Source organism: Anopheles merus, chromosome 2R (assembly GCF_017562075.2).
Source record: "Anopheles merus strain MAF chromosome 2R, AmerM5.1, whole genome shotgun sequence".
In the NCBI taxonomy this organism is placed as follows: Eukaryota; Metazoa; Arthropoda; class Insecta; order Diptera; family Culicidae; genus Anopheles; species Anopheles merus.
In genome coordinates this window covers 6,521,118-6,536,112 of record NC_054082.1, presented here as the reverse complement: position 1 = coordinate 6,536,112, position 14,995 = coordinate 6,521,118, and the positions used below count along the sequence as shown (strand labels likewise).

At 49.2% G+C, this 14,995-nt stretch overlaps 2 protein-coding genes across 12 annotated transcripts in view; both read left to right on the top strand.

Annotated features, from left to right (window-relative positions):
- LOC121603551 (proteoglycan 4) overlaps positions 1-14,995 on the top strand; it is a 76,425-nt gene that overhangs the window by 7,695 nt on the left and 53,735 nt on the right. For 4 of the 9 annotated variants that reach the window (XM_041932439.1, XM_041932438.1, XM_041932425.1 and 1 more), the window contains exon 1: positions 3,957-4,159. The exons of 3 other annotated variants lie outside the window; for them this stretch is intronic. The gene's annotated coding sequence lies outside the window, so the exon portion shown is untranslated. Of the gene's footprint in view, positions 1-3,956; positions 4,160-5,354; positions 5,729-14,995 lie in introns of those variants that run through there. 2 more of the 9 variants (XM_041932431.1, XM_041932436.1) reach the window with 2 other exon arrangements.
- LOC121603553 (apyrase-like) lies at positions 182-2,359 on the top strand. 3 transcript variants are annotated; one of them, XM_041932441.1, is made up of 3 exons: positions 187-272; positions 334-437; positions 525-2,359. In XM_041932441.1, the coding sequence occupies exon 3, from the start codon at positions 629-631 to the stop codon at positions 2,333-2,335; it is 1,707 nt and encodes a 568-aa protein (XP_041788375.1). In that variant the 5' UTR covers positions 187-272; positions 334-437; positions 525-628; the 3' UTR covers positions 2,336-2,359. The 3 variants fall into 3 exon arrangements, with proteins under 3 accessions (XP_041788374.1, XP_041788375.1, XP_041788376.1); XM_041932442.1 differs by having other exon boundaries at positions 194-272; positions 334-441; XM_041932440.1 differs by having other exon boundaries at positions 182-437.

Here is a 14,995-nt window from a genome sequence, read left to right as displayed (position 1 = left end):
ATGGATGAGTCTAACTTGCCCCATGCCTAGTGAAGGTGATTAAAGTCCACATACATTCATTTAGGAAATTTGCATTCCTTTCGCCTTCGATGTTATCAAAGCTATAATTGATGGACTAAATACGAATCGATTACTCCGAAACTATCCTTAAAATGGGTTTGGGCCTGCGTATAAATTATTCTACCAGTCGCCGAATCGTATTCAGTGCTCCTCTTCAACTCAACGATCAGTAGGGCAGCTTCTCCAAGGCAATTCTCTCGCACGGAAGATAGGTAATAAAGAGCTGTATCTTCCAAGCGCGACTCGTTAGTTAATCTTCTCTTCCGCACTAAGTGGGAGCCTCAGTTGAGCTGTACACCGCGCACGGTTTACACGCGTCTTTGCGGCTTCCCCTTAACAACGACGCATCGCGACGCGTCCCGTGCGCTCGCTCGTGTGTAAGTATGTATGCCCAAACGGGTTATCTGCGTGTTGATGAGAGTCTCATTTTTTTTTTGTTGCTTCTCCCCCGCGGCGATTGCTAGGGATTGGAGCTTATCACCTACCACATTGCCGAACGCTGCGCGTCCACTTGTTTGTGTGGAATCGTCGAGTTGTGTCAGTTGTGGACGGGAGAATCGTGCGAGCGATGATCTCGTTGCCGTGGTTGTTGACTGTCTGCTGCGCTCTGGCCGTGGTTGGCAGGTGTACAGTGTTGCATCAATCGGTAGACTCCGCTTCCGGTGTGGTTATAGCGAAGCAGCCCTCAGTGAGTGAGCAGCTGTTTCCTCTGACGATCATCCATCTGAACGACTTTCACGCCCGGTTCGAGGAAACGAACACAGTTTCGACGCGCTGCAAACCGGACGAGGGTGAACGATGTATCGGAGGATACGCTCGAGTTGTCTCCCGTGTCAAATCCCTTCAGCGCGAGTACGCCGATCGCAATCCCATTTACCTGAACGCTGGTGATAATTTCCAAGGCACACTGTGGTACTCGCTGCTGCGCTGGAATGTGACCGCACACTTTCTGAATCTTCTCCCGGCGGACGTGATGACACTCGGGAACCACGAGTTTGAACATGGTATTGGTGGGCTGGTGCCATTCCTGGACGTGATCGATAGCCCGGTGGTAGTGACTAATATCGACGATCGGGAAGAACCCACACTGCAGGGGAAGTACACGAAAAGCGTAGTGCTGGCGCGTGGTGGGCGTAAAATCGGTGTGGTTGGTGTTATCCATCATCTCACAAACACGATGGGCATGACGGAGCGACTCCGATTTCTGGACGAAGTAGAGCAGCTACGGATGGAGATCGGTCGGCTGAAGGAGGAAGGAGTTCAGCACATTGTGGTGCTTTCACACTGTGGTTTGGAGATCGATCGTATCATAGCTCGTGAACTTCCCGATGTTGATGTGGTCGTCGGAGGACATTCACACACCTTCCTGTACAACGGTACTGCCGATGGGTTCCCGGATGACCCAGAAGATACGTACCCGATCGTGGTAGAGCATCCCGAGGGACGCACGACACTGATTGTGCAGGCGGCGTCGTACGCGAAGTACGTTGGGCGTATCACGCTCTACTTCGATGAGGAAGGTAACATCCGTGAATGGGAAGGAAATCCAGAATTCCTGGACAGCTCGGTACCGCAGGATGAAGAAGTTCTCGCACAGCTAGCTCCATGGCGGGAGCAGGTCAACGTGCAGGCCAACCGGCAGATCGGTTATTCGGCGGTAATGCTTGCGAAACCCGACTGCGCTCGGGGAGAGTGTAACTTTGGGAACTTTATTACGGATGGGTACATCGACTACTTCGCCACGGAGGGCCAGAAGGCTCCGAAACCCGACCAGTGGACGGAGGTGGCGATCGCGTTCAATACCGGTGGTGGCATGCGAACGTCACTGTTTGCTGGGAATCTCACGTTCGATGATCTTGTGACGGCGGTACCGTTTGAGGATACGATCGATAGCTTTGATCTGCTCGGTCGGGATCTGCTCGATGTGCTGGAGCATAGTGCAAGCCGGTACGGCACATCGGACACGATGCAGATGTCTGGCATGAAGGTGACGTACGATTTGCGCCGCCCTGCCGGGAGCCGGGTGGTGTCGGTGAGCTTACGGTGTCGCTACTGTTCGGTGCCTCACTACGAACCGCTAGATCCGGAACGTGTCTATCGGGTAGCGACCGGTGCGTACATACGGAAGGGTGGCAGCGGGTACACGATGATTCCTGCGAGGGCTACCAATCTGCTGATCGGTCCGGTGGATATTGCCGTGCTGGAGCATTACGTACGAAAGATGACTCCCATCGTTAGCGGAACTGAGGGACGCATTACCGTTATTGCAGAGTGAATAAAACGCAACTCGAACAAACGATTTTAGGTTCAAAAGCGCATTGTTATGAGAACTTTTATGTAGCTGTGTACTGTAACTTTTAGGTCGCGGTCGATTGGATGGTGAATGTTGGCTTGAAACGTGGAAGGAAATTTACAATGTCACGACGATGGATGTGGTATGTAAAAAAAGGGACATTACCTTTTTAATGCAACCGGTAATTAATTTTGTGGCAGCCTACTACCCAGCAGCCTTGACCATGAAGCGTTCCCGGCGGTTGTTAAATCCGAACGAATAGCATGTGCGTCAATCAACACGTCACACCGCTGCCAACTACACATTCATGCCATGGCGTGAGCTTTCTTCGCCAAACTTTTCCCAACCATCTCATTACGGACCGGAGCGGTACCATTCTTTGGGAAGAATCTCTTGATGCTGTAGCTGAATGTGCTCGGGGGATTTGGGTCTCGTACCGCACCCGATAACTTTATTGAATTGAACAGTGATTTCGTTGCCCTAACGGTTCGGTTCGACGTCGGCACCATACGTCCTTCCGCTTCACCCAGCCCAGACCAGCGGTTCGTTGTGTTCGACAGCTTTTGGGGAAAAGTTCCCCCACTAGATCAACAGCCAGCCGGCTCAAGCCATGGGGATGTTTTCTTGGTTATGAAACATAAACATAAGTTTCAGTCGCTTCGCGCTGACAAGGAACAATGTGAAGATGAACTGCGGGAGGGAGAGAGGGAGAGACCAGCTTGGGAGCTGGTAAGAGCTTCACCGTTGGTAGATGATAAAGTTCCTTGCTGGGTATTAAAAATTTCCACTCGTTTGGCTTCAATTTTTGCAACGGATTGTACGTGTTTCGGGGCCGTTTTGTCGCGCCACGACGTCCCGCTGGGTTACTTTTGTTTTAGCTTTCAAATTTGTTTCGAAGTTGTTCGAGACATTGTTTGGAACAGGGGCAGAGATAGCTTGAGGAGTGTTTTAAGGCTTTGTTGAGAGTGCTGTGTGTAGGATTTACACAGTGGTAGTGGCTAATCACAAAATAATGATGCGGTAATATCACCATTTAGACATCGTGAATAGTAAAAATATTTGTAAGCGCTGCTACAAAACATAATAAATAAATAAATATTTTTGTTTTTTGCAAATTAGCTAACAAATCGGAACGATGAATGCAACGTAGCGTAGTTTGACAACCCTGCCACGAATCTATTCAGCTCTCCCTTTACTCTCTCTCTGTTTGTGTATCTCTCAGCAAAGTAAAGCGCTCTCGATGGAGCAATACAGTGCTGTACATACTTTATTCGTTATAAATTTTGAATATCGTTTTGCATATTTATAATTTAATTAAACCCCGTTTTTATTGTGAAAAGAAGGCATGAAAGCAATCTTTTAAAATCAAAATTCATATCCTTAAATCACATAATTTGTGTCCAAACATCTTCGTCCCAGAAAGGTATCTATTTCATCCGTTGCAATCAAATGTGCAATACGCGTAAGAGAAACATCACACCAACAAAATGCTCACGCGTTAATCGGTTCTCTCCATTCGCTCTCTCGATTCGATATCCAACTCCAAACTCGACCACGACCAGGGCCTGATGGCTACACGCGGCGCGAAAGCAGTTCGTCTTTAGCCAACCGTCATCGGTGGCAGGTTTGAAAAGGTGGTACACGGTGGTTCGTTCAGCAGGCTTGAGCAGCTTTCTTGGTTCTGGTGTTGTGTCTGGCGCGACGTCTCGTCTTCGCATTGTCGCTTTCAGTACGACCGCAACGGTGGCCGCGTTCGGGAGGTGCGTTTCGAGTTTTCTCCTGCATTAGTTTAGAAAGCCGAGCGTTGTAAGTGTTGTGGTGGTCGTTGTTGTTGTTGTTGCGGTTGGGTGGCGGTAGAACCAGTTTTGTGGCCGTTTTGTGCCCGTGAACTGTGGACCAAACTGTCGAAGGAAGCTGAGATGATGGTAGAAGCGAAACAAAAAGGTGGACCGATTGTGCGATTTCGGGTGTGTTTTTGGTAGTGACAGGCTTCGCCCTTTTTCGGTATGAAAACCAACCTGCTGTTGCTGCTGCCGATCGACAATCCGGTTATAGCGAGGGAAGGAAGCAAGTGCGAGTGACGTGTGTTGCTGGTGGTGCTGGAACCCTGGACTCAAGAACGGCCGGTGGGAACGTCAATAAACGCTGACATGCTAACGGGATACGGATCCCACTGCAAACGATTCGAGTGTTTTGGGGCGGGTGCGTTAGTTAGTGTCACTTATGGAATTGTTTCGAAATTGCTTTTCCTGCATTTCCGATCGTTGCGAAACATTCCAAAACACGATACACGCTTTATTCGAGCGTACGATAATAGCTTTCCCCATTGAATGGCTCCCCCATCCTTAACGAAGCGGTGCACGTGTTTCCAATTCGCTTGTGAATGATGTTTCGCGCGCGCCAAAACTTCCAACTTCGCGCGTGTCACTAACCTAGTACCGACCGGAGCCAAACCGGATATTGAACTTTTCCCTCATAGCGTGGTCGTTTATGGTTGTGCGTGCCCTTGCCACCACTCTCTCTTTCTCTTTCCGATTGTGTGTATGTTTGGTGTGCGTGCTTGCGTGTATGTGTGTATGTGATTTGTTTTGTTGGCAAAGCTGGTCTCCTTCCTGCATGGTCGTCCACGAATCGGCTGTTCGTACGGTAAAGGGATTTGGTTCGAAATTAGTTTCCACCGAATGCTCGAACGTTCTGATGCAAATTAGTTTCGAACCAACCAAGCTTTCCAAAGTGGGGGAACGAGGGAAGTCTCAGCTTTGGGTGGGTCGTCGATCGGCTCAGCGAAACTGGGCGCTTGCACCCCCCCCCCCCCCTTTGGAGGGCATTCCGACGAGTGCAGAAAATGCAGTGATTTACGTGGTCGCCAACGTATCCGGCGGCCCTGCGTGGCCCTGCATACCCATGTGGTGTCTGTTTACGTACGGGCTGGAACGTACCAGTGCGCCGATTGCCAGAAGAAAGTCAACGCCGCATGCCAAAGACGCAAGAGCGCGCAAAAAAAAAGCTTATCCGTGGTATGGAAAATCAGATGGAAGAAAACGAAATGGATAAGACACAACACAACCGGCGATAGGTCTTCGATACGTTGCTCGGAGCTGCTTGCAGTGTGAAAGGGGCAGGAATTTACGACACACAGAGAGAGAGAGAAAAAAAACCATAACAACAAAGAAATGAAACACCGTTCATTCGTCCGTTCGACCTGCGGACGTCTTCGCCGTTGCTCCGTTACTGAGATTGGCCAACGTGTATCTTAGCAGAGATTGTCTCGCAGCAAACCCGACGGCCCGTTATGTTAGAACAGCCCCAGCGTAACCAGGAAGTCGGCAGAACGCAACGGTGCCTGCAACGGACAGCCTAGATCTAGATCACGCGGTAAGTACTGCCAAGTACGCGAGTGCTATAATGAGGCCTTGTTGGAAGCGCTGCCGATGAATTCTTCGACGGAAAGTTTTCAAACGTACTGCTCATATCGGAGAATATCTCATATCGGCAAGTCTGGTGGCACCAGTAATGATACAGCTTGTCATCTTCAATTGCAAGAGTAGTCAAAGCCAAGCCAAAGCAACGCCAACTTTATCACGACATCCTGAACCTCCTACGGGGTCGAATAAACGAGCGCTGAGCGAAAAAGTTAGCAATATAGGTACAAATTATAACAACGCACTATCTCGGGGATTGTCTTGCCCGGCTGGAGGACGTTTGATCGTACCTTCGGTCATCCTGGTCGCACCCCGTGGAAAAAGGGACCAAAGCAAAAGACTTAAGTTACACCCGACGGGGTGTGGTGTAAAGTTAAAACCGCAAACCCGTGTGGGATGGTTAGCTTTGCTGCTGCTTCATCAGCGCTGGCTTCTCGGCCTCGCCACATGTGTATCCCTGTGACGGCAGCAAACGGAAAAAGTTTTCCCATCCCTTAATCGAGCGCCCGGCCCATCTTCGGGGCGACTCGGCGTCGGAAAAGATACAATTTCAAATCCTCATAAATAGTCGGCAGTAATAGTAGTAGTATCAGCAGTAGCAGAAGCAGCCGTAGCAGCAGTAGAAGCACGGGATCGAGTTAGCAGCACGGGGTGAGAGCTAGCAATTTAGAAAAGAAGGTCGTCTGTTTGCTACACTTCCGCAAACAGTTTGTTTGGATGAAAACTTTTTTCATATCGTGTCGTAGAGTTTATGGACGCAGCTTTTGTGCATGCTGGTTTCAGATTAATTTGAAAGTAAAGTTTTTCCCACCCCGAAACCACTGTAGCTTAAATTATGATCCTCACTGTAGATCGCAAGCATCGGTGTGCTGAGCTACTCTTTGCTAATGTGTAGAAAGCGTCGTTCGGGAGTGGAGTGGCGGCGAACGTATTTTACGAGAATTGGCTTGCATTGAAAGAACTGCAATAACGATCGGGCTTGAAGCTTTCTTCGGTTCCCCCTTTTTGCCACTTACCACTCGGTAAGATCATTCAAACACACCGGTGGCGATTGTATTGCGAACCGCGCAGTGCCAATAAATCACTTCCCCCCCCCCCCCCCCCCCCAAAAAAAAAAAGATCCCGCTTCGAGGCGCATCTTGGGCTTCTTATGATTCAATGGCTTTGTTGTTTGTTTGTGCTAGCCTTTCCCTTGCCGCTTCCGATGGCTAATCGAGCGACGATCACGATCCTCAACAGTGGGCCGGCAAGTGAAAGTGACAAGATTTCGCGATGCACACCCAATTGAACGAAATCGCTCGACGGAAGTTGTTTGCGAAATTCGCATTCCGCTATTCGGTGCAGTTTCGTGCGTGTGTGTGTGTTTTAAGCTAGCGATAGGGAAAGAGAGAAATTCAAACTAGTGTGGACTGGTGGAGTAGATTTAACCGTTCGGACACATTAGCACCATTAACGATCAACAAGCTAATGTAGAGCCCGGCTGCGTGTGATACGGATTTTTGTTGTTGTTGTGTGAGTGCCGAACTGGGGCCGACAAAAGCAATAGAAACCGTTTTTGACCTTCCGACAAGCGTCGCGGTTCTCGCACCCGTAAAAGGCAGGTGCGTTTGTTGCCGCTGGTCAATCCACAAATTTGAAACCGCGAAATCCAAACACAACCACATCGAAGGCTATCGAAAACGGTTTGGTGAAAACGAGTGACGGGGAATATCGTTTTAGGAGGTGTCCATCGTCATAACAAAGGAAAGAAGAAACAAACAAAAAAACTGGACCACAATGTAGGGTACGACGTACCTTCGAAATGCCCGTCGGGGGCATTTGACACACTGGGCGCGAGGTCACAAACTATAACCCAAGCTGAACGTGGTCCTTCGACCCGGAGCGATTGGGCCAATGAACGGCCTAGTGTGCCGGTTCCGGAAATTCCACGTAAGATCTCGAGCTATTACTAAGTGAGACTGCTCCAAGTGATCGCTGGTCGTAATTGGAGAGACTTGGACGTTTGTATTGGAATGTCTTTTTCGTCCAAAGGAGAGTGGTTAGCGGTGAACATACGAACATGACCCGCAGCGTGAATGTTCCACAAGTGATCCGAAGGTTTTGCCGTAAGCATTGGCAGGCCGGTTTATAATATGTCTAAACTTCTCCTACCCCAAACTATGCAGTAAGACTATGCGACATATAGTAATGCATCAATTACGTACGTGGCAAGCATGGTTTGGAGGTGTTGGATGAATGTTATCCAAGAAATGCTTCATGCATTGTCGCTCAAGCTCCACAAGATTTTGCAGATTCTGGACAAGGTTTCTGTTGCTTTATTTTGTGAATGCTTTATTTTCGGAACACAATGCGTATTCATCCGCGTCGCGCTAGAATCCGGAACGTTTTGTCAAGAAACTAATTTTATTTAACCACACCGGTCTTGATTAATCACCGTGCCCACCGTTGGACGATTGTTTGAAGGTTGCACATTACAGTGCCTGGACCTTTGGACAATTTGGACAGCCGGTGGAGGTTTTGTGTCGGATAGAACGTAAATGGTTTCAGTTAATTAAACTCGTAAAATACATGGACGTTCAGTTGAAAGCCGCCCCGGGAGAAACGATCGATCAAAGGAAACGACACTGTTTGACATTCAATTCCACCACGGTGGACCGTTTTCCGATGCCGAGCAATTTAAAGTGAACCGAAATGGCTAACAGGCCTTGTTACTCTTTTTTTGTTTTGTTACAATGGATTACGAGCCAAAAGTGGACTACATTCAAATCATATTGATGCAGACGATCTTGATTGCCGCCTCATCTGCCGAGTCATTATGCGGCTAACCTGTTTCCAGGTTGTTCATTGCACCACCAGCCGCTGCACCATAAATCTCCGACAAAATCAAGCCCTCGGTCAGCTTAATCGGGCCTATTTAAGGCTATATAAACACACCGATATGCAATCAATTTGGTTCACGCGCTCGGAAAGCTTTAAAAAAGTATCAAATAAGGCCTGAATAATTCACGTCATAAATCACGCGACGCATCGCGGATAGCATCAGGCCCTGGTTACCTTTGGTTTGGGTGGAAAATGGGTAGAATTAATTGAATAAATTAAATTAAAATGAATAGCTCCCGGGTAGAGCATTTCAAACGAGTTCGGGCCCTAGCTGGGCAGTGTGGAGCTTTCGGAGCACGGGTGCATTTCCGGGTGATTTTATATCACCCCATCAGCACGGGTGGGACTCGTCCCATCCCAGGAGAAACATCATCAAATGATCAATAAAACTGAAGTGTGCTCGGCTGATTAAAGCCTGGCCAGCTAAGCGTTGCTCCATCTCCATTTGCCGAGGGCTGAAATCACAGGCTCATCACCCTAAATGCTCGATGGCATTGGCAATCAGCGCCAACGGCTCATTATTTATCAATTAATCATACCGCTGGTCCGATTCGAGCAGGCGTAAGCACTTACTGCCGCTTAATTAATCACACAGCTTCCAGCAGTATCTCGACGCTGCTGCTGCTGCTGTCGCTGCACGGTTCGTTGTGTTTGAGGGACCGGATTGAACTCTCCCCATTCCCCAACATGAGCAACCAATAAAGTGCATCAGCAAAAAAAGGCCCATCAAGCGGATGATACTGACAAACACATTGAGTTTGATTTACTTGCTCATGAATTTTAACGAATGCTCTCCCACAAAAAAGCCATTTCGATTGGCCACCACCCTGACACTCCCCCGTGGGAGCCGTTTGTCATTTCGCGCATTAGAATTCGATTGGCTTCTCGGTATTTTGGTTGGGCGGCGGGCCCGATTCTGTGAGCTTGTTCGCTCGAGAGCTCGATGAACCGTACCGCAGCAATGGGACGGGGAAAATCCTTACCCGATAATCAAGCCTCCAGCCATCCGGATCGGTCGGGCAGCCGGTCCGATCCGTAGGGTGGGCGGCAAAGAAAGCAGGAATATACCTAAGGACAAACAAACTGCTAACATCGAAAGCAAATTGCTTCCATCTGGGGCCGTGGGTGAGGTGGTTTTCGGTCCTTTTTTTCCCGCCCCTTTCATGCATTTGACCTTTCCTTCTCCCATCAACAGACTGCCCGTCTTTGTGTGTCGATTGGGGCAATCTCGTGTACTAAGAGAGAGAGAGAGAGAGAGCAGCAGCAAGATTCAAGTGAGAGTGTGTATGTGTGTGTGTGTGTGAGGGATATAATTCGATGCACTTCACTAGCGACGACAACCGGCAGATAAACGAAACGAGCGTTACGTGAAATGGCGAGCACAAGGTGCCATTAGGATAAACATACACAAGATATTCCTGCGAAAGGAGTGATATCGAAGTCCATTCAAAGGGACTTCGGCCAAAAAGGACCACTTCAAACGTTCCCCAAAGCCCCCTGTTTCGCCCCTCGTGGTAACATGGCACCAAACAGGGGATTACTTCTTTCTTTGTTGACCGACCGAGCTAGACCACCTAGCCGGGTGGGATGGGATATTGGGGCGACCGACCGAAGTCGGGCAGCACTACCATGCAGTAATCCAAGCGGTTGGCTTTTAGTGTTCCTGTACGATATGCGCTGCAGAGATGTTTTTGAGATACATGCACACACACACTCGCGTACTCATACAGAGAAACAATTGAGCTGGATTGGGGAAGCGATGGAGATAAGACATCACGGAGGCAACGGCTTTGTGTTGGAGAAATCCTATCCAGCAATTCTGGTATCTCGCAGTACCCAGCCCTTGCAGCTGATGAAATGTGACCCATTGGTCAGTGAACGTTGGCTGACTTTAACGATGTCCAGGCAAATGCGGTGTTGCAAACGCCCAGAACACTCTGGTTGTCTGGGCTCTGTCCACTTGCTCCGTGCTGGTCGTATGCCCCAAGGTTGCATCTCCTAGCCGGATGTATCGCCGATCGATAAAGTGCATTAAAGAGAGTGTGAAGCAATTAGAAATAAGGGTGTTATTGCTGTGTTGATGCAAGTTGTCCTATATCTATGAAGTATAGGGTCGATAGGAAGATCCACACTATCGAAGGATTATGCAAACTCCGGGTGGCAATGTTTTTGTTTTGGAGTTGAACGTTCCCTCACGTAAGGCACTGCTGCTGGGCGCGCTTGCTAGAATGTTTCAGTACCTGCCCCTGGAGGGAGGGCGTAAAACGAGTTTTTCAAACCACTTTGAAGGGGACGGGAACCACCGCCATGAGGCCGGAGATCGGTAAAAAGAGACACAACCTTGCCTTGCCAGCAGCGCTGAGGTCCTTAGGTCTCAGGTGTTGTGGGGAGAGTGTCGTAGCGTTTCGAGCGCTTAAAACTTAAACCCGTACGTACGTTGTTTAGAGCGGTTTCGCTTTGCTGTTGGATTATATGTGGTCGTTTTTTAAGAGCGTGGTCTGCGTTTTTGCTGGAGCTGCAGCGTTTCGTGTCGTTTATTAATGGAATAACTAAGGCTGTGCAAGGTCGATTGGTTTAGTTGCGCTATGGTGGTGGTGTAGCTAAGGCACGATCGTGAAGACAAAAGCGAGACAGACAGACGGCGAGAGTGAAGGAGAGATCGTGGGCCGTGTGATTCGCGAAAGCAACACCACTTCAGAATCGTTTCCTAGCCAGTAGTCGGCGATACCTTTAGGCACGGTAGGATGGCGTGAAGGAGCCTCCGTGACAGTCCAGTGGGTCCAGTTTCACGCGCGGGTCCGGTGCGGTGGATCCAATTGTGTAATTGCTTGTGATGTGTACCGTACCACCGGTGCGCGGTTGGGTCGTGTTTTCTCGCGTGGCAAAGTTTGTGTACAGAAGACTTGGCTTGAGAACCTTGGCGACGAACGAAGCCACTCTCGTGCAGGTGCTCAGCCTGTGTAGTACAACCGGGAGCTCTGACGACATCTGTCAATCCGTTTCGGCAACCGTCGTTTGTTTACCTAGCGAATTGTGAGGTTAAGATGTGCTGGCTGACCCCGGTTCGTGCCGTAGCGACCACGTGTGCGATGACTCTGATGACACGGTTTATGACTTTTGCACCAACAGACGTACACAGTGGCGGTGTAATGATGTGAGTTGTAGTACACACATATTAGCCACGATTGCCATGTGTTAAATTGTTCCAGTTTTTCATAACCAATTACCACCGTAAACCTTCGCTGTGTTGTAGAACCAGGGTGATAGCAGTTGAGTAATTAAAAATTTGAAGAAAGAATGTTTTATTGCAGTGGCTTTAAAGTACTTGCCGGGTGTCGGAAGAGGAATCAACCTTTTTCCATTGCGTCTGTAAGAAGTCTTGGGGTGACGTAAAAAAGGAACCCGCTGCAGGGCCACGACCCTCACCGGAACGGGAAGGACATCCATCCGGTGTAGTAAATGGTTGAAGTAGTCGAGTTGCACGCACATTAGGCGTCTGTCTTCTGTAGGTCAGCACAAATTAGCAGTGGCCCCTTGCAGACGCTTGATGGCGTTGCCAATGATGATCGGTTGCTGGTGGAAGTTGATGGGAAGCAGCTGAAAAAAAAGCAGCTCCTAAAAAATCTACCACAAAACTCCGATCTAATTAAGTGAGCTGAGGGTTGATGTGATTTTTGTCTCTCTTTCTCTCTCTGGAGTGCGAGTTGTAACGAATTGTCATACACAGTCCACGGCTGGAGGTTGATGAGCGCTTAGTAGTCGTTGGGGGGACATTGTGAGTTATGGATAGAAATTTACAGCAACCCACGGTTGAAGTGGCACGATTTGGAGTTGGTTGGCATTTTTTCCATTACAATCGCATTTGGGGAGTTGGGGAATGAAAACCAAAGCCGAAGGTTTCGACTTTTAACTCGTCGGCTTACAGTGGGATAATCCTTCCCATTACGATTGTTTGATCGTTATCCTCATTACGCCTGCGATCCATTCGAAACACGCCTGCTTTTGCTGACAGCCGTGAAAAGTGACATCTAATCAGCTAGTGAGCCACGCTTTTTTTCTGACAACTTTCAAGCGCAAATCCGATATAACCGACCGCCGGTACGGTGGCGTGGCCTGTCTAGAGCGGATACCACCCAAATCCATCCGCTTATCTTCGGAGGGTTTTTTTTTTGTTGCTCTGGATTTACGTTCCCGGATCCGCCAATGTACATCATCAGCCACAGAAGTGGAGCGCGTGTGTCGACGGGGGGTGGTGATGATCGCATCTGTCCGGCTTTTTATTTTCCACGAATTTCCACGAACGCGCCAGCAAGCACCGAAAGGACGCTCTCCCCGAGAAGCGAATGTAATAAATTAGCTCTAATCCACTTCCGAATGTGCGTTGGCGATAAACGAAGAGGCAGGCAGGGAGTTTTCGGCAGAAAGGATGATGACGATGGCATCCGGTACGTGCCACTGCACAGTTGGCCGAAATTTGCCCTTCTCCTACCGGGGCCGGTTCAGGCTGCGGTATTTATCATCTTCAGCAAATGGATAAGTCAAACGGAATAGGATACTCTGGGATGGGTGGGCCGTGGTTCACTGGTCGGGTGTGAAGATTTGGACTGGGTTGGATTATCAAATCGTCGTTTGCTTTGCAAAAAAGGGGTCATAAATTGGCGGACTAGTATGAAGTAGCACGGTGGGCTTTTTGGGGTTGGGAAAAATACGAGTTTTGAGGGATTATAGTAAGGGTTTTTTTATTTGCAAATGCATTTTTTCGGAGCAATATTTTCAACAGAACTTCTGATTTTCTCCATCCTTCCCCAAGAGTGTCATATTTATCCACTTATTTATTTCTTACCCTGCCGGTCGGTACCACGCTCCGAACCTGTGTGCCTTGCCCGGAAAGACATGAAAGACTACCACCATAGGCCATCGAAAATGGTAATATTTGGGGAGGTGTTTCAGCAGGGTGTTGTGGTTGCATAATTTATGATTCTCATGAGCGTGATTATTTGTGCAGCCGGGGCGCGCGCGCGTGTACTACGCGAGAAAGTGTATCGTCTATGCTGTTGAAAGCACACACACACACACACACACACACACACACACACACACACACACACACACACACACACACACACACACACACACACACACAATGCCAGGAACTGGATAAATAGATGCTCTTCCTCGCTTCCTTCCGATATGTTACGGAAAAAAGGGAGAAAAGTAATAAAAAAGCCACCCACAACAAGACACAGCCACATAAAACCGTCCTTAACGTAAGCGAGCGAGCGTGTGCGTGTGCCGGGTTTTGGGGTCTATCCTACCGATTGGATGGCTAGACGAGAGCAACGAAAAAAGAAACTGTCCATACACCACACCAGAAGGACAACGGCACAGTTTCAATGCCCCGGGAGAGCAAAAAAATCGCACAACGGAAGCGCAACGGGGTGGAATCCAATTTTCATCACACTTTCGGGCGACTTCGTGCACACATGGCCGGCAGGGCGCAGTTTGCAACAACATTCGGCTCCTAATTCCGGTGCCTGTGGAACTGTGGCACTTGGAATGTTTTCTGTGGAATTCACTCGTGGGGAGGGGAAAAAAGCGTCCCTCCTGGAGCGCAAGTTCCTGCCTTTCAACCTTCCCAACGCTGGGAAGCGTAAGCGAGGATCAAAAGCGACAGTGGGGGGTTCGATCCTGCTGGGAAACCCGGGAGCCCAATAGGTCCCGGTGGCAGGGCAGAACCCAACGGTATGGATATAAAACGAACGAGCTCCATGATGCCCTGGCAGGGATGTTGCGCTGACGGGTGGATTCAAATTTTACGCCCATCTTCCTCCGCGGAAAGCACTCACTCAGCTCGGGAGTTGCGCTGGAGGTCGACTAAAAAACAGACCCCATCGTCGTGTCAAACGTAGCCACGCCAGGCACACGCCGGGAGTCGGCGATGCGTACAAATCCTCCCACCAAAAAAGGGTGGTGTACGGCAACATGTAGGTATGCAGCGACTGTTTACCGCATACCAGGAGCGTTACCACTTGTACCCTCCCACACGCTTTCTGTTCTGTCGCGCGGATGCAAAGAATGTTTGACAACGAATGCTAGCGCCAACGAAGGGGCGAATCCACAGGGTACATATGAATGTGCGTCGGTGTTTCATCTTCGTAACGCGGTGTGTGTGTGTGTGTGTGTGGTAAAATGTTGGTGTAGGGGGTGTTTTTGGGGACTCCCACGCCCAGGGTATTGACGTTTTAAGCTGAGTTTGACGAGTGCTTCACTGCTTGGGAGACTTTAATTAAACTTTCCACGACTTGCCGCCGAAGTTATTCCCGCTTTCGTGGAGGCAATG